Here is a 20,569-nt window from a genome sequence, read left to right on the forward strand (position 1 = left end):
AGCATCACTAAACTGCAGGAGCAAGAACCGTTAAATAAGGGGAGTGTGGACTGAAACGCCGGCCTGTGATTTAAAACGAGATTACAAGACCTAATGTACCAGGATTACTCTTGTCCATAAGATATAAATCATGACACAGAAAAGAAGCGGCATTTAAGACAGGTATACACTAAGAGTAAACGTATTTTGTTATAGGAAAGGGGGTACAAAATTCTTGTTTCTATAATAAACTACTTTCCATTAGCACAAAGGCTTCAGAAAAAAATCATATTTCAGCTATTACTTATAGCACGTGCATGAAGCGAGAGAAGAAAGGACACACGAAAAGAATAAGAATGCTTTTCTTCTTTAGTTTTATTCATTTCTATAACTATTTACAAATATTAATATGTAGATACACGGAGAACAAAGAGAAGAAGAACGAGCTACAAATATGGAAGACCCAGAAAAAAAAATATATATATAATAACATAGCGGCAGGACTGGAATGTAACAGGGAAGAAAAAACAAAACACCCAAACTGGCATCAGTGAGAAAGTAGTGAGAAAGCGTGTTTATGTGCTGAGTAAGGAATAGAAAGAGAGGGAGAAAATAAAGCACATTTGCTTCAGTCATGCACATACGCACCTTTTTTTCTTTAACATCCTGGGCACACATTTGCTAGGCCTATTTGACTTACAAGAAATGAATACGATCTGACTCCTGAAACTTGAAAAAATAAATCAAACAAAACGAAAGAGTCATTCTACCATCCATAAATCAAGACAAAATAACAATATCACAACTGAGGTAACGCTTAAGTATACTTTTCAGTGCTATTTATAATAAGCACTGTTCTTCACGGCATTTGGTTCTTGAATGTTGAAGTGCACCCTGTTTTGTAAATAATGCTGTTTTCTTTCAGACTTTGGGCAGACAAACGTGCACACTGACCCGACCTCCATCTTCATACACTCCAGGATTTGCATAAAAATGGTCAAAAGTCAAAATACGAATTACAGATAGGAATCACTGCCCTCCTCGTTGTGGTTGTTTTCCTGTGCTAAACGTGAGTAAACCCTAAGGTCCAAATCTTGCTCAAAGCTTCATTTGTGTAGGAAATCGACTATTTATTTGTTAGTTTATTTTTATTATTTGGGTTTTGGAGGGGGCTTAAATAGGGGAGGATTACAAGTGAAAAACCACCCCTTCTTGGTGAAATGGGGGCTCATTTATTAAAGACAACGTTGGACGTCGAGGTAATGGCAGGCCTACGGTTCATCCTTTGTACCACAGAGTAAACATGACAAATGGGCCGAGTTTGGCGTGATTAAAGATGAAATACGGATCCATCTTCTCAAATCTGAAAACCACTATCTGGAGCCTTCTGTTTTAACGGAGGGGGAGCAGGAAGGAAAGAGAGACAATGAAATAGGAGGGCACTGAAAACATATCCGCGTGCTTCTTCGGATCTGAGTCTTTCCTCCCATTTATTTCATAAATAAAGAGTAATTTCGCAGCTTGCGATTTGTTCCCCCCAGTGTTTAATTCCCTTCACTAAATGAGGAAGAGCACGACGTGTGAGCGCCCTTCCAACTGAGGTCTATAGTGTGCACTGGGAAGGAAGGAGGGGCTATAGGCTTGGTGGCGGTCCACTGGTTCGGGTCTGAGAGTTCCCGAGCACCTGACTGCTGTTTGTACCGGAGGAGGTGGTGGACCTTATTTTGGTGTTGGGCAGCTTGTGGTCCTTTTTCCACTTCATCCTTCGATTTTGAAACCATATTTTAATTTGGCGCTCAGAAAGACAGAGTGTGTGAGCGATCTCCACTCTACGCCTACGGGTTAGATAGCGGTTGTAGTGGAACTCCTTCTCCAGCTCCAGGACCTGCTGTCTTGTGTAGGCTGTCCGAGATCGCTTGGGCTCCCCCCCTGAGAAATTTGGGTTCACTGTGTGGAAAAATACAACAATAAAATGTTTTACTGAATGATGACCCAAGTATGACCAGGGGAGAACACACTATTTACAAAGATAATTATGAGAAGTTCCAACAAAGAAATACCGCACTGGGACAACAAAATACAAACCACACGCGCATATATATTTATGCGTTTATATATTTTTATGTACGACTACACACGACAGCTCTTAAAGGTATAAAACAACAATAAATATTAGGCCCTGTGGCGATTTTGCGTGAATATATGGGAAAAAAAACAGCAAGGTGTTCTTGGGCGCTAATACGTATGGCAAATGGTCTTAGGTACTTGGCAACCTAGTATTAACGGGTGACTGCACAAAATACAATTTGCCGTTGTTACGGTGAAATCTTTTTATAGCAACAATCACCAAAAATCCTGGACTAATGACATTGGGATTCTGTTTATCAGTTGTTGGGTGCATGTGTAATTGGGGTGTGTTACTACTGTGACTATAGCATTCCTATTTTATCGTTCACTGAAATCCATAAACTTCCCCTGAACTACAAAAAAGTGACAGAAGACGGCACACGTTTATACATTCAACCACTTAAATACAAATTACTAAAACATTAAAGTTAACTTATGGGTTACCACAGTCTTAAAAAGACTTCAACAAAAACCCTCCCTTAAAGAAATTGTAAGTGGAAGATTGCATTGACTTCAAAGACACTTGCCCAAGGAGTGCAATAAAAATTTATTGAGGATGTAATTATACTGCCCTGCAAACAGCCGATCGTAAATCTCAACCAAGGGCTACTTCACAACAGGCGTTAAGATTTAACACCGGACACTCAGCTCGCAACCCTTGGTAGAATATACGCGATGAAGACCCAGAGCAGAAGTTAGAGACACTTACCAATGTTTACGTGCACTTTCTTCATCCAAGGGTAAACTACTGGCTCTTTGCATGAACTGGACGAAGAAGTGGTTTGGCTGGCGGAATTTTGGACACACACGGGCGGAGGGCTCGGGGTTACGGAGTCACAGTGGTGGTTTGGCTCGGGAAGAGGAGTAGGGAGTCCGGCAGAGGGGAGGACGTGACCCCTTGGAGACATCACCACCGTAGGCTCCCCGGGACCCTGGCACGAGGAGTAAGGCGAGTCGCTGCAACCCGACCGCTGATGGTACATCGGCTCATGCTGGAAAGCAGGCTCTCGCCTATGGGTGCTGTAGTAGTCCGGAGAGTGACTGGGTAGGTAATCATTCTGTGAATATTCCTCGCAGGGTGGAAACTTCGGGTCCACATAGTTGGAGTTGATCAAAAAGGAACTCATGACCATTAATTTCTTTGAATTGCACACAAAAATATACTAAAATTATTTCTATCCCTTTACTCGTTTTCCTGTTTCGTAAACCCTCCTACTTTCTGTCAAGTGAACAAAGTTAAAAATCCATGTGACACAGGGAGCCAATGGCGTTGATCCCAACGATTCCCGGATAAGGAAATGGGATTAGGCACAGCAGAGCTGAAACATCATCTGTGCATAGTTTGTAATGTTCGAACATTGGCTACATACTTGTCATCCACTAGCGTGCGGAAAATAAACGGGCAAAAATCATAACAATGATATCAATAAAAAGGAATATCTTTGCCTTCTCAGCTCGAACGATGGGAGATCCGCTCCGACGAGGCCGTCTCCCCTTTCCGCACAAGTCTTTAAACGAAGCCAGAACAGGGGGTGTTGCTTATCAGCTTCCAGTCAGGACATTTTAATTTGGATAAATTTTGGCTCGCGCTCATGAAAATAAATGTAAGGCAATGCGATGCAGCATTGTCTCGACAAAGCTCTGAGTGTAGTTACTAATAGAAGTAAGAAAAGAATCTGGAGTGTATAGCGCATGGCCAAATCCTGTCAGAGATAAATCTGGGCTTGTTTAGGATCGATAGAAAATTCATCAACTAATTCTGGCTACCAAGCCTCTTAAATCACAGTTGAACCTTTGCATTAAAGCAATCCGGTAGCCTACCCCTCGACAAGACTATCCTAATGGCACTGCTAATTTGCACACAATACATGGAAACATAAGGCACTGACTAATTAAAACTTCTCCATCCATGATTGTACATAATTTAGGAAAAAGTTTAGATCCATATACGCATTAAAACAGACTTACACGAATAACCGTAATGACACAACTGGACAACATAAGCCAATTACCCACTTCTGGGTTCCAAAAATAGTCCTTCGAAATCTGAACAAAGAAATCACAACGTGTGAAAAGCAGAGTGCGCCAGACAGGGTGACCATGAACTGACGGCTCTCCAACTTCAGAAATGAACGAACGTACGTTTCAAAGGAAAACAGTTACTTCACAGTTTTAAAAACGGATTAAAATGCGAAGTATTTCGAGCGGAGGTAAAACACAACTGTCCTGTATAGTTTCATTCTTGTTTTTTTTTTGTACAAAAGGTACAGATAAACAGTTTGAGGTTTAGATGTCTACACGTCTTCTGTTTCCAAAGTGGCGTTGTGTTTATATCAACTACATACTCCCCTAGACACGAATTTGTGACCGAATGTCTTTTCACACAAATTCGGATCTACAGGGTATATATAGATGACAGGTATTCTCTGGCATCTGACAGAAGTTGCGCACCTGATGTGCTCACTGGAAGCTCCAGACTACGGTGTTCAACATAAAGATATTTTAAGGGTTCGTATAAGTAGGATATCTATAACTTTACGCCTCATTTATGTTGTTGAAATCGTTGGATCAATTCACTAGTACTGCTACACACACACACACACGTGTATCTTTGTGAGATATGTGGTGCTGCCTTTGAATATGCAAAAAATTGAGACCTCAGACAATGGATTTAATTTGATCGTTTTTCGTTAAACAGGTCAGTAACAAATCTTTTTCGCGCGAATTATGTTCGCCAGAAGGTCGAATGAACGTAACGATTTCACATTTCCCCGGTAGCTGTCAGACAATCCCAAGAGCAACTGCAAGCAAAGAACTGTGCACACACTATGTACTCCGTATCCTCCTACATTTTTCGTGAAATTTGTTGAACGAAAACCTGCGCGCAAAAACAAGAGAGGGAAAGAAGGGGAAAGGCCAGGAAGGATTCGATAAAGATGGAAAAGACATTTGGGGTGTTATTTGTTTACTGCCCCCTAAACTCCAGTCGAAAGCACCAATATCCGGAATGGAAGGTATAATAAAACAATAAAATATTCAAGGATGGAGAAACGAAAACACTGTCAAAGCACCAAAACACATTTTACGAGTTTTATTGTCTTCCTCTCACTTAAAGCGAGCAGCGAGTTTCACTCAAACACGTCCTTATTTCGCTCAATCCTTCAGATTCTCTCAAATGAACCACATGAAGATGGGTTATGTTCTGTCCAAAGGCCCAAAATGAGGTAAGACCTTCTGCCACACATTGTTAAAATGCATATTTTTAAAATAATCACCATAATCAACCTTAACAAGCCGCTCCCGATTAGTATCAGCAATGTCATGTAAACAAATTGTAATGTATGTATATAAATGGAGTGCAAGAAGACAGAAATTATAAGACTGAACATTAAAATATATACTAAACACCATGTAAAATATTAAAGACAACTAAATGTAGGTTAAGACTTGCATTGTGTGGTTTTCAATACTCATCACTCTATCCACTGAAATGCAATACGTTGATAAATTATGCATCGATGCATATTAAGAACAAAATAAAATGCATGTCTTCAGTAATATATTTCGTAAATAGTAAACCATAACCTCTAAAAATTACCTTTAAGCTTTGAAATACATTTATTAATGTTTCTTTTTAAATGCGGCAAACGTCGCTGTTTATACTTTAGTTTATTTGCAATATCTACCATTCAACAAAATGACTTGAATAAACCTGTAAGAATACAGCTCATGTGTCGGAGGTCATAACCCTGAATTATCATTTAGCAAAAGGGGCATATTATCCAATATTGAAGGAGCTTCGCCTTTTGTTTCTATTATCTTGGATAATAACGAAAAAGCGCTCAAAATAACGACGTTTGTCTTCCTGCGTTAACAGTTTGAATTTTGATAACAAAAAATGCTTTCTATTGTCTGAAAGCATTCGGCGTGTGTGATTAAAAACTCAATACTTACACAGTTAAAAGAACAACAATAATGTTTTATGGAAACGAAAAAATACAATCGAACAATCGAATGAATTATAATTTTTTCGTTTTGCTGCTTTGAAAAATAACAAAACATAAAATCATGAGCACACACAGCGTTTACTCGCGAAACATGGCCTGTTCGAATATTCGAGTTCTGTTTTACCTAAGGCAGTGGTTTTCTATTCTTAAACATTCATTTTAAAAATTCCTTAAAGACTCTTGCTCTCTGTCTAATTAATTAACATTTCCAGCCATATTCTCTCTGTTTATCAATAGGCGCATAATTGTTCTCGTAAATTATTTGTGGAACCATTAGCTGTGTAATAGAAACTATCCTGTCGATGTAAACACGCACGTATGCCCCATATCTTTCTTCATTGAAAAGTAAGGCGACAACCAAGGGTTTCTTTTTTAAGCTGGAGGGGAAAGCCACCCTCACAATCACACCCACACTCTCACCCTTTCACCCCCTGGAGTCCCCGACCTTGTCTTCACCCCCTTTCCATCCATTCTGCATATCACAGTAAAATAGGAATAATGTACCATAACCCGTGAAGGGTAAAACGGAAAGCACTAAAATAAAATAATTTCCCTACAAAATCGAAACAAAATGTAAATAGCTACATAACTATCTAAGGGTTGAAGGGTCTACTCACAATAAGCTGAATTTAACTTACAACTCTCTTATGGGAACTCATGGACTTGCTACACTTCTAAGCACGTGGTCCAGACAAGCACCTGCTGTAGAGGCTTTGGTGATATGCTTTAGCAGAACGCTGTATGTAAATATATCGCCAATTTCCACTTACTTTGCTCCTCTGGCCAACTTTACACATTTCAACGCCCCCCTTCCCTCTTTCTCTTAGATACAATTAAGCAGCCCTTTTCCAGTATTATAGCTTATAGTAAATACCTTCTTTTTTTACCAAGCACCGAAAGCCTTACCCCTTTCTTTCTCTCGCGCCACAGGTTGAGCCCGTGACCTCCCCGTGATACCTTTAGCACATCGAAATCCCTCTTAGCTTCGTGAACAGACAGTGACTCCGCTCAAAAGCAGCCTTTATAACGTAAATGCTTAAATAAAACCATCCGAGGCGCTAGACAATCTTCGACGAACATGTAACCATAAGGAGAGGAAAAATATAAGATAAAACACAGCACGATACCAACTTCATCAGTCGAGCCAGTGCAGCCTCGCCATTGTCGCTTTAACCTTGCAGCAGTGACAATAAGAGCTCTGTCTCATGCTACGGCGTTGTCTCTCCAATACATCTTAAAACACACAATGCTCTACTAGAATTCTCGATGTGACAAACCATCGGCTCCTCCGAAGCATTTTGTTGTGAACTCGCAAGTTTTCGTATTAATCTAATACTTTGGCATGTCTTTGTTAAACAACTAGGCGTGTCATGAGTCCTACATTTTAATATTTGTTAGACGCGTTGACCTGCGTTTCACCCCGTCTCCGGGTCTTTCCCACTTGCAACTTCTATAGTAATGCATGCATAGCTTGCTTGGTCATATTGAATTGTGGCCAGGTCATTACTTTGAAGAAAAATGACTAGGAAGGGGAATTCATTCAAATTAGCCGCATAACCCTAGAACCAAATCTAGCATTGCTTATTTCTTCATTTTGTTGAATAAATAAAAATACACATAGTTACAAATATTAATCAAACGATGTGATCTAAAATACGCAGTAGAAATTATTTACCTTTCATTTAGTATTTGGCTAATTTCTAATAAACGTTCGATCCGGGAAAAATGCAACCAGTTTGTAATATCGGTTTAGCGTGTGCTATTTGCTGCGGTGGTAAAGTACCTATGACTTGTGGTGTGGTGTGGGTATAAGAAAGACAGAGGGAGCGTGAAACAGAGTGTTTTTGAACAACATAAAATTGTGTCCGTATCATTTGTTGTTGCAAAATCACATCGAAATTCAACCCCATTGTCTACAACATTTTCACTAGACAATCCTTCTTTCTGTCTCCTCCCTCCTTCGTTCTCTCTTTCTGTGTTTTGCGCTGCTGTGTGTTTAAAAACTGCTCATATTTTTCTTTTGATGTGTATAGTTTATTTTCACATCTTGCCCATACATGTATATTTCTGGACTATAATATGCAAACTTAGAACATTGAAATAATTATTGTTAAATGTTCTATAGTATTTATTATAACTGAAACGCTAAATCAATTGAGAAGATAAATCGATTTGTACTAATCGTTTTAACATCATATGCAACCACAGATATTTGGATTCAAGGCGATGCTCTGCCAGGCAACGGCGCAGGTTACAATGGAATCAAAATGAATTCACTGACCTCCAGATGAACTCCAGTTGGGACATGTTTTCTAAAACTACCAGTCTTCATTCATGTATCCTACCTTGTATCCCAAATAACAACCAAAATTGATTCCTTTGGTACTAGAGCTTTCGGCGGCGGAAATATCAGTGGTAACATTATCATAGCATTTAAATCTTTTATACAATGTACATCTAATCTCCCTTTAGCTTTGTCGTCTCTCCTTCTCATATTCTACTATTCTGCATCTGAAGACATCTAAAATACCATCTTATAAACATTATCTATATAGCTACATTCAGATACGCTCACGTAAATAGATGAATACGCAAAACGTAATAGGCTAGCAAAGCACATTCTCCTTTCTGTTGCACATACACAGAAGTATAGTAGTTTCTCAGGGTCTGATATTTATTCTGAAACAACGAGGAACACTTTCTTCTTCCTAATAGTATTACTAATATTATTTCTATACTGCTTTGTTCTACTTATTTGACTGACGCTTATCCAGAAACAATTCTTAAGTGTTACAAAATATAACTGAACATAACAATAGCCAGTAGCCAAATAAACATGGTCAATAACATAATCTACAATCATCTACGATGTAATAACGTTGCAGTTTAGGTCATTTTGTACGTACGGCAACTGAGATGTACATTTGAAACAATTTTGTAAGTGGGACAAATTCAATCAGCAAAAATGTTTTGTTGATACTGTTACCTGCGTCTTCAATGTAAGATATATGATATAAAATTACGTATATGTATTAACTTTGTTTAATTGTGTCACAAATATCTTCTTGAAAAATATATGCAAATACCAAGAAAATCTGAAATAATGACAAAACTATGGCATTGGCCGCAGGCTTATGGACTGGCAGTAAATTTGTCCGGAATTGAAACTGCAATCATATTCGAATTTTGTTTTGTTGATTTCCAGCCGAGTTTCTCAATGGCGGTGGTTGACAACGCGAAACAACATTAAATGTAATAAACGGGCGCGTATATGATTGATCTTGAATATTCTATTAATATCTAAGAAGAGTAATACTGAACAAAACATTGTAGTCCATTCCGTTTGTCCCTGGTGTCTTGAAGGCATACATGGTTTTGGGAGGAAAATCAGATACCATGAAATATTTTGAAGATGGCAAGTACGATATCTCTGATGCTTGTCGCAGAGAGAGAGAGACAGGAGATGGGGCGCGATAAGAAAGAGGGATTAAGAGTTATATAGTTTGGAACCGCAGGGTCTTTTCTTTCCCTCCGTCATAGTGATTTTGGCAGGATTTTCATATACTTCCTTAATAATATTGGTATTTTAAAGAACAATGTAGGTTAATATTTGAACAGGGTATGTTCAGAATGAAAACATTAAAACATCAATGCACAGTGGTTATTCTGTTGAGATTGATATCGTTATTTTTAACATTTTAATTGTATGTACCAAAGCGTTACTGCGAATATCATTACCGCATTATCGCATTACTGCTGTTACTACGTTGGTGCTCTCCCGAGGGCTACCGTTTTTGTTGTACTTCAAAGCACTTAAAAAACAAATTAGCATTTGATGGTAGAGTGGCACCTCTTCAAAGATCTGACCTTGAGTATAAAACAGCGAGCAGTAAGACAAGATGGTTTATGTTGTCCCCTGCAAACCTAGCTAGATTGATGAAATAATCAATATATGACATGTATTGAACCTTGGACTTCAATAATATGAAACAAAACGTCGGGACTTTGTGTAGAAACACATCTTTGAAAAATTAAGGTTTTTTTTTTTGGTTCCGTTTTGCTATTGTGATTTTTTAAAAAACGTATCATCATTGCACAAGTTCGTCTGGTGTCCTGCTGTGTCAGTTGTGGTAATTTATTTAGAAAATTATTCACTAAATGTCTCGTTTAATTTTTCTTTAATATGGGAAATACAGCCCATGAACCATGAGTGAGAGAACCCCAGTACACCCAAAAGACTATTTCATGTGTGCTCTTTCGCTTGTACACAGCGAGGGTAGACCCCCAGATTCCCCCATTTTCCTCACTATCATTTCTCTCATCTAAAGCAAGCTGGAGCCCTTCTCCCCCTTTCCTTTCTTTCTCTTTTCCTCCCTCTCCTCTTTGCCATTGACATCGAGCTATTGGTCTAGAATTCAGAGCTGACAGTCTACAGAGTCACGCACGACGTAAACTTTTGACCCTCAACTTTTTGACCTCTCCAGCTACACAGCCGCCCTAAACAGGCTGGATTCACCTTCACCGTCCCCACGGACTGTAAGAGATCGTTCCAGTTTTGGTTTGAGAGATTGCAATACGATTATTAGCCCATTTGAAATCGAAATGATTGAATTTTTTATTCAAAAAGGAAAAAATCAGGGGAAGAAATTCCAGAAATGCTCAATTTAACGAGGCTGGAATGCATGTAGATTTTCGCTGTTTCATTTTATACAGCACTTTCTTCTAAAATGTGGCAATGTAGATGCGGTACGCGTGCAGTTTTGGGTAAGCATTCGGGAATCTCCGTAACATTATTCACATAATACGGGTACAACAATAACTGGGTGTAGAAACGTATGCGTCCCTGGCTCACAGCGTGGCTGTGAACTTGGTCTAAAGCGGGCTCTGCTGGCGGTAAAGTAGTGTTGCATCCTTTAAAATAATTCCTTGGATTGTTATGAAAACATTAAGGATAGATTCTCCTAGTCCATTTCCATACTAAAAACAAGCCTTAGAGTCAACCCAGCAGACAACGACCTTCACAACTGTGTAAACTATATTACGAGATAAAATGGATTTACTGGCTCTGTTTGAAGAAATACAGGCTACCGAAAACTGTGGAAAACGCTTTTGACTTTTTCACAAAGCTTTTCCAGAGCGCAGTGTAATTGAAATAAAAGGTGAGAAACAGAACGATAGCAGCTGTTATACCATAGTTTTAGGAATAGCCTCTTCCACGGCTAGCTATTCACTGTAATACATTCCATTGTACAGGTTTATATTTAACCGGTAGCCTACGAAAATGTCTGACATTCAATGGTGATAATTAATTAAATTACAGATTCAATAACATAAGTACAGAAGAGTATACCTGGAAATGTCACATACGCTATTCAGGTTTTATAGGTTGTTGGTTTTTATTTGATTATGATTTATATAGTAAATCTGAATACTATACAATTGCAATGTTCTTTGTACGATAATTTGAGAATAGAAGTGTCGTCGATAGCTGGTAAACTTATTTTTGTTGTTCAGCTTGTTTTGTTTTCCTCTTCTGCGCTATTATTATTATTATTATTATTAGTAGTAGTAGTAGTAGCAGTAGTAGTAGTAGTAGTAGTAGGTCCTCCAACAGAAGTGGTTTATTCTTGTTCGTTCGGTACTGGGGGTAATTAAAATGTACATACTTTACAATTGAACAGAGTTTACAACGTTCAAATTTGTGTGCTTAAAACTGAGTCACAATATTAACAAGACGTCACATGGATGGTAAAAAATGAATTAACCGAGCTTTTTAATAGTGTGCACAGTAGTGCTCAGCGTTTCAGATGAAATTAGCCAGGCCTGAGGGCGCCAGGCCAAACAAAATATTAAATAATATATATCTCGATAAAATGCTAGAAAAAATGTTAGCAAAAATCATAAATACTGAGATGGTGATGTTTGAATATGAATGTTAGTTATTCATTAATAAGATAAGATCATGGATAATTAACATGGTAAGTCTCTACTCATTTACAGTGTCATAATTACAGATTTTACGCGCATATAAACTCCTCCACAAAATGAAGAAAAATATGACCTTGAACGCTTACCTTGAACATTTACTGTATAAACGCATCAGAATATAAAATCAGGACTTGACACTCGAACTCTTATGTGACCACTAAGCAGATGTTAAAAATAAATCTCCAAATTTTCAGTGACAAATCATTTTTTCCCAATACAAACAGAAAGTTTAAGCAACAATAAACAATAAAGAGAGCATGCTGTAGAGGCGTCTCAACACATGACATGAAATTTCAGTTATTTTCCTACGCCCCCTGTGTAGAAACGGTTGAGGAAAGGAAGGCAGCCGACAAACCAATAAATGGATAAGAAAATATGGGCTTGAATTTTTTATGGCGATGTATACACATCACCAGGATGGTGTAATTGTGTGGAATAAACTCTCTGTATTATATGCAGGCTGCTCCTTAGTACCGTAGCTTCTGCAGAGGTTGTCTGCTGACCTCGTGATGATCCCATCCCTATGAATTATTGATGAGATCTGCGCACAGATTACCCCCATCAATATGCAAAACACATTAGACTGCTAAAATGGCAATTTAATCGATTGGAATCGTTGCGCTGAAATGTTTCAACACTATGCTAAGAAGACGCCAGTGTTTCATGACAACTGTCTTCAATTTATAATCTTAAATGCAAGCAAAGGTACAAACTGTATACACTTCTACTACATAAAATAATAACGCCTCAAATGTATATAATTAAACTTCCTCATACACTATTTAAAATATTGCATGGTGCCCACAGTGTCTCTGCTTAACACATACAAGGGCAAATTCCATTCTTAAGTACTGCATACCTTTCTATAATGAAGGATGAAACTGATTATTTTCTTTCTCTCCTTATTCTCTCGTCAGTTTTAGTTACTCTCAAACTAAACTTCTGCCTGTACTATCTATCACACCCCAAACCACAAACACTCAGCCACACACCTTATGCCGATCTATCTATCTATCTATCTATCCTTCTATCTATCTATCTATCTATCTATCTATCTGTCTGTCTGTCTGTCTGTCTTACATATTCGCGAGTATAACATTCAGAACCGAGATGTATTCAACGCCTGACAAAAAGAAAAGTATTCAGAATTACCTCGATGTCTGAGTAAGAAGCTACTACTTTAAAATGAAAGACGTCTGGTGCAGAAGGTCAAACCAAGGGCCCGAGTCTCCCTGACTGTATCATTAAAGAAAGGAAGCCGATGAAAAATGAAATGCAAGTCCTCGCCTTTCTTCACGGGCAGAGATTTGCTTTCCTGTTTACCCCCAAAACTTCCTGATTCCATAGGACAGAAGAAAAGAAAACTCGGAAAGAAGTGAAAACCTCTAAAGCCGCGAAGACAACACTTTAAAATACACCGGAAAAGAGAGGGTGGACTTAAATTCCAGATACAAGACGTGGACGTGGACTGAACCATTAAATTCCATATGTGTTAAAATCAAAATATACGATGTAGAACAGACTTCTAATGACGTGGACTGTGGGTATTCACTTCACACAAAATAATTCCTGTGCATGATTGACATATCAAACACAAGAACCTAATTACAACAATGGTGCATGGCTCGTCTTTGTATACGACTTCGATTCCGTGTATATACATTTTGTTGAGACAGATATTTTTTAGGTTTTTTGATTGTCATTGGTTGATATTCCGCTACCAGATTTAAGTCTTCGGACCAATTTAATTGCAAACAATTACTTTTCAAATGAATCACCTGAGCAAGAGTTTAAGTGCCATGTTGAAATGATATGTTTAAAAAGTGCGATGTAGACATCCGATCTCTAAATACTCATGAGTCTAATGTTTGAAAATATCGAAACAAGCAATCTCTGGAAGCTTCTACAAGGCTCATAGCAGCTCAGATTAAAATGCTGCCTCAAATCTGCTGACATTTGTAAGGGCTGCTAAATAGGGACGTTTAACACATACACTTTCTCTGTGGTAACTGTTTAGGTTCATATTGCATATCGTTTTCAAATTGTAACAATCTGAATTGTATGTAATCTGTTGCTTCTCATGCGCCATAATTAATTGAAAAAGTGTGCAAGACATTGTAATGCCAACGGCATCGCCGCAAAGGAAGTTTGCCTGATTTACGAATTGTATGAGATAAGTAGGTAGACGGCATTTGAGGCATACCTTTAAAAATCAGATCGCTGAAAAAGTTTACAGAATCATTTTAGATATCATGTATTTTAATGAAATAGTTTTAATTCTAGCCCCAGGGCTGCGAAATAATGCACTTCAGCTCTTACATTTTGAGTGCTATAGCGCTGGAACAACAGGGCACAACGCCGCTTTCTGTGTTGACCTTTGTCCATTTAAGAAGTATAAATTTCGATGACTTTTTAAAGAAAACGCAAAATGGAAAAAAATGCTCCTCAACATCCACATTTTCAGCACCTCTAACATCTGGAGCAGACCTAAGATTAATAAAGTTAAGTTCAAGTTGGCCTTGTGTCACTACAACATATACATCTATTAAACAGTTCGCAGTGGAGGAATACGATATAAAGTGGTCTTATGTTGGGGGGAGATGCTTAAAGCGTCAGTCACTTTTTTTTTCAAAATTACAAGAAGGAATTTTACTCAGGATGAGAGAAACGTGGAAACGATCCCTCTGGATTTCTATATTGATCATTAATTGAACCCTCTTTGTACGTGTGTGCGTGTGTATGTGTGTGTGTGTGTGTGTGTGTGTGTGTGTGCGTGTGCGTGTGTGTGTTTGCAACATTATTTTCACACACTTGTAGACCAATCAGTTGTCATATTAAATTGATCTTAAAAAATATTTTATCATAACCATGTCTGAATTCATTTTCAATTCTACATATAAGTATGCCGATATATTACATGTAAACAGAAACGACTTTGACAGCACACCATTATTATCTTATGAAAGCTAACTTCGTATGACAATCCCATTTTAATATATTGCGTTTTGAACTCTCATAGCAATTCTACAAAAGAATTAATTGCTTTGATTACAAATGACAATATGAAACAGGAAATGGAAAACACTGCCAATTAGACACGTCTCTTCCAGTCAGTTGTGAAAAAAATCCTTGTGCAAGGAGTGAATTCCGCTTAAGAATCCAAGCCAGGTATTTCACGACGAAAATATGTATATTCGATACATTTATTGCTGTCTTTTAACATAACCATAGTTTTATACTTTTGTTGACAGTACACTGTACTGCATTGCAACAATCAATATGGATGTAGAATAATTTGACAGAAATAATCAGGAAATACCTAAACACTGTTAAAAGATACAGGCGTGTTTTGGATACAGACACAGCGATGATACATATACACACACAAATGGTTGCATACATACATACACACAACCTACAAAGGCCTTGGGGCCTTATTACTATATTACACTTTATTGTTCATTTTAGAACGCACGGAAGTCGAAGGACTCACCAGCACTGCAATCAACTCGGGAGTATCAGAGTCAAACAGGCTATCAGTAATGACACCACAATTGGAGACGTCCCCCCTCCTTCCCCTCTTGCACAAGACCCAGTTATACGCCAATTTCGACGGAGGACCAGCTGGACTTACTGTGAGTTGAAAAAAATCCCCTTATCTTTGCATTTCCACTTTAAAAAAGCACGGGGTGCAAAGTCTGAGAGCAGACTCTGAGAGCACCAAAAGCAAGGCAAAAGGCACAGGACTGGCTCCGGAATCTCCTCAGTCGTCACTGACCCTTTAAAATCCATTCGAAGCAGTTAAACCGTCACTTACATTCTAGAATGTGAAATATATAGTACATTGTCAACTCCCCAAAACCATAAAACTAACTTTATGGACCCCACGTGACTTTTGAGAGCCAGTAAGGGGTATCTTACAGTGGCTTGGGTGATTTTTACGATCGAACTTCAAGATAAAACCCTCATCCATTTGACATGTAAATGTCATAGCTACTTTTGGTATAGTTTGGCAAAGCAAAAACTTAAAGGCAGGCAGCGCAAGGCAGAGGGCCGCAGTTTTCTTGGCAGAACCGCTCCTCAGTTCTCAAACGTTGCCTAAGAAGTATCTTTACAATGGGGCATTAATTGGTAAGTTTGCAAGTTAAATGTTTGTTTATCGAAACAGAGACATAAAGTAACTAATGTGAGAGTGGCATTTCAAGAAATAACGATAATTCCATAACGATTGAAATTTATCATATATATCAAGACATTGACAACTAAACAGAAGCTGTTTATTCGAGCTGCTAATTTTTCCCTAGCCGTGTTAACTCTTTATTGAAACTGTTTTGGCAAATTGCGCGTTTGGGTAAGCGCATAACGTGCTATCATATTTGACCGAACTTTGTACTAAAAGGCAGTTGTGGATTCACATGCTATCTCTAAGCATTTCGTTTAGCGTATAATTTTATTGTACTTTTTACAGAAGCTACTTAATACTTTGAACAATTTTTGATTTGTCGGGACTTGAACTCACGATTACAGTTCAAGATATACCTAGGCCTGTTACATGACTTGAGTATGTAAGTTTTTCAAAAGACTTACTTTTGGTAAGTCCCTGCGTGATGCTGTTTTATTGCGTAATGCAGTTTTGTGGTTTGGTTGATTTTGCAGTTATGAGACTATATGATACTAACAGAAGGTAGATAAGCAATTATTGTACGTGGAACGTTGGGTCTGAATAAGAGAAACTTTATTATTATTTTTTACTCCAAGTTAAGCTACAAACAAATACAAAAAGCTTATTGGCAAAATACTTACAGGCAGTCCGACGTGACAGTTGCCATTTTATTTCACAGAACGTTTGTCATTCACTCTGCCCACTACAAATAGCCTATTGGTCACAATAAAAATGTCTACTATATACATCCTTTCTGGAACATAAAAATGATTCAATAATATACAATTGTCGTTTTGAATAGAGTTATACACACGCATGAACAGAGACAAGGACGCTACTCTGGACTTCCTTTACATTTCTTTTCTCTTATTTTTCAAAAATAAATGGACGATGTGATCACATGACAAAACCCGATGGAGAACACTAAAGAGGTACATATATGTATATATATGAAGTATATATATACCTCTTTAAGCTTTTCCATTACACGCACGCACACTCACACACACACACACAAGTACGCACGCACGCACACACACACACACACACACACACACACACACACACACACATATATATATATATATATATATATATATATATATATATATATATACACCTCTACCCCAAAAAACACATGTATATAAACACATGTGTTTTTTGGGGTAGAGGAGTCTCTAGGTTGTAAACTTAAAACTATACACTTGTTATAGATTGTAAATAACTTATAACATTTAGGAGCTCACGTGAAACATGCTAGCTTTCAAGAGAGCATCAACACAGCACTTGACACATAAACTATATTTTTAACAATAACAAAGGGTATAGGGGGGCATTTTTTCTTTTTCAAATAATAATTAACATGGTAATAAAAACAACAACAAACACAAGTTGTGTGTTAGCCGTACCACAGAATATTTTGTCTAAAACACCAACAACATGCCGAAAGGTGCTGCGCTGTACAGTACTTATGGAATAGTGTCTTGTTTTGACTATTTAATTCTTTCTCTTCGCGTTATTACTTGAGTGAAAATCAGGGCTGGAAGGCGCTACCAGCAGTAGCAAGACTCATAGTTTTCAGCTTATTGTCCTTCTTCCATTTCATCCTCCGATTCTGGAACCAGATCTTAATTTGCCGTTCCGAGAGACACAGCGCGTGGGCTATCTCTATTCTCCTCCTCCGGGTTAGATACCTATTAAAATGAAACTCTTTTTCCAGCTCTAGCGTCTGGTAGCGGGTGTACGCAGTTCGGGCCCTTTTTCCATCTGGTCCAGTCATATCTAAATAGCATGGACAAAACGCAGGAATTGCCATTAACGGAAGGGGACTATCATTATACCATAAAACATAGCATAGAAAACGTCATGATACTCATACATATGCACACAACTTGAAAGCAACGAAATAAATCTACACGCTTGTACTGTAAAAAGACATGCCAAATGTTAGTGCATACAGGATCAACTCCATTCTTTTTGTTTTCGCGTGCTCATATCCCCACTCTTTCGAGTCTTTATTTCCCAAAACAAACATAAAACTTGAATATTAGCACATTTTGTTTATCTACATCAAAGGCTAGTCTTCTGTTCACAGTCCACAACTTTTCTACTGTTTGTTGTTTTTCATGCTTCTTCGACTCATTCCATTTTCTCGCTCTCCCCTGCGGTAAACAAGTTTCCATACGTAATAAAGCGAAGTTTTCAAGGGAATAAAATCGTCAAGGGAGTAAAAACTTCACTGTCTCCCTGCCTTTTGCCCTCTCGTCTCATTCTCTCCCTCCTGTCTGAGTTCGCAAGGCTAGACCTGAAAGATTTATTGCGCTTTCAGGGAACATTCTGAAATAAAAGCTGCATCTAGCTGTAACTAAAGCATAAACACAGAACAACACAGTATAATCGTCTAAACAAAATTACCATACGTAGGTATATATACCATGGTTAATGTGCAGTTTCCGCATCCAGGGGAATATTTGGGGTGCTTGTCCCTCGGTCGAGGCTGTTGTCGAGGTTGCGGTAGATTCTTGCTGTTGCTGTGTCCGGGGAATGGGGTTGTTGCTTCTGTGGGTGCCTTCCTCGGTCTCGGAAGAAGCGCTGGTGTCGTCTAATTCTGTGAAATGTGTGCTGTTGGTGAGGTTATTGCTGGCAGTGGTGGCGTTCTGGTCGGAAGGGGGAGAGGAGCTTTTGGATCCCAGTGTCTCGCTGCTGGCGCAGGGCATGGACTCGGGAGATGAGAGCGAGCAGCTAGACGGCTGTCTGAACCGAGTCTCCGGGGTCGGAGACTGGAAACCCCGAGAGCTATCCCCAACAGCCCCAAAGTGGCTGCCGGTGGTTGAACGATTGACGCTCAGGTCCATCCCATTGTAGTTGTAGCCGTAAGAGCCCGAGTGCATGGTGCCGGAGTCCCTGTACGAGCCGTTCATAGCGTTGCCGCTAGTTCCATAATTTAGTAACTGATAGTCGGGGCCATTTGGGTAGCGCCCTGAGAACGAGTTTACAAAGTAAGAGCTCATTTAGGTTATTTTAGAGGGCTTGATTTGTAGATCTTGGTCGTTATAACGCTGTGCTTCACGATTTATGATGTATTAATGAATTATAGCAATGCACTGTACTTCGTTTTTGCTATGTATGCGGCCAAATATGGGGGTGGGGGTGCGTTTAAGAATCACGTGCTTTTGTTGACCAGTCGTAAATTCTCACTGATGACTTCAAGAGGTAATTCATGCTCTATGGTTACAAATGATGACGAGATGGGAATCGTTAGGCTCAAGTCAATGTGTGCCTCCCAATGGCAGGGTTGTGCTCCGTGTTAGCAGAGAGCGTCACCTACTGGAAATTTACTTTATTGCACAGAGGAAAGACCTCCATCCAGTTTACATTTCCGTTTCGATTATTTTATCTGATGAGGACAAACATTTGTTTTCCTAATTATCCTGCTTATGGCTTGACTGGATCGAAACATTGTCGCATGGCTATTCGTCGAGCAGTAAATAAATTAATAAAAAGATTAATATGAAGAGATGATGAAAACTCATCCTCGAAAGGTAGTATCGATAGCACTGTGAAGTTTCTTCATGTATGGCACTTGTATCATAGTGAAGTCTTGTGAAGTTAAGTAAAATAAAATAAAAGCAATAAAAACTAGTATTATTAATAACTGGTTTTGTTGGGTTAAGGTATAAATGGTGTACAGCATTATAAAGTAATGGCAAAATTAACTTGCATGAACAAATTTTACACCGTGTTGTAAGAATAAATGTAAGTATAGTAACCCTCTACTGAGGGATATAATGTCAGAGTACTACCGCGAAATGCACTGTAATCAAAACGTGCAAACCAAGAGTGCATGTGATATGTATCGTGGGCTTTTCCTTTTCATGGGCAGCATTTTTCTTGAAAGTGTGTAACTGCATTTTCTTTTCTTTTTTTAAGTAACATATATAAAGACTATGTAATTGCTGGAGCATTTCTTCAGAGCACATGATACGCAGATCAACACTATCTTTGACAAAGTATCACCACTAAGATGAGAAGAGTGAGGTTGATGGAAATTTGGTCTCACTCTGGTTCAACAGAATGAAAGGTATGATGTAGAGACTAGCGACACTTTCGTTAACTGAACAAGATGAATGTTGAGGCTTGTTTTCTCTTGTGCACCGGTGATGTCACATGTACATATACAAAGATATTATGATCTATATATCTTATGATCATGTACTCAAGCACATCCACAGAAAATAAAAATGCGGTCAAGATCTTAATTACTTGTATTTGGGGAAGAGACATGGGGACGGGGGTGGTGGGAAGT

General features: G+C 38.5%; 2 protein-coding genes across 2 annotated transcripts; both read right to left on the reverse strand.

The window, feature by feature from the left end:
• Positions 1 to 1,528: 1,528 nt before the first annotated feature.
• LOC118780006 (homeobox protein Hox-B4a-like) lies at positions 1,529 to 3,320 on the reverse strand. Its single transcript, XM_036532391.1, has 2 exons — positions 2,816 to 3,320; positions 1,529 to 1,926 (listed from the first exon to the last, which is right to left on the reverse strand). The coding sequence occupies exons 1-2, from the start codon at positions 3,237 to 3,239 to the stop codon at positions 1,613 to 1,615; spliced, it is 738 nt and encodes a 245-aa protein (XP_036388284.1). The 5' UTR covers positions 3,240 to 3,320; the 3' UTR covers positions 1,529 to 1,612.
• Positions 3,321 to 17,597: 14,277 nt separating this feature from the next.
• Positions 17,598 to 19,327, reverse strand: hoxb5b (homeobox B5b). The gene is made up of 2 exons (XM_036532384.1): positions 18,698 to 19,327; positions 17,598 to 18,045 (listed from the first exon to the last, which is right to left on the reverse strand). Exons 1-2 carry the CDS (start codon positions 19,272 to 19,274, stop codon positions 17,798 to 17,800), a joined length of 825 nt encoding a protein of 274 aa, XP_036388277.1. The 5' UTR covers positions 19,275 to 19,327; the 3' UTR covers positions 17,598 to 17,797.
• Positions 19,328 to 20,569: the final 1,242 nt, after the last annotated feature.

Source organism: Megalops cyprinoides, chromosome 1 (genome assembly GCF_013368585.1).
Source record: "Megalops cyprinoides isolate fMegCyp1 chromosome 1, fMegCyp1.pri, whole genome shotgun sequence".
In the NCBI taxonomy this organism is placed as follows: Eukaryota; Metazoa; Chordata; class Actinopteri; order Elopiformes; family Megalopidae; genus Megalops; species Megalops cyprinoides.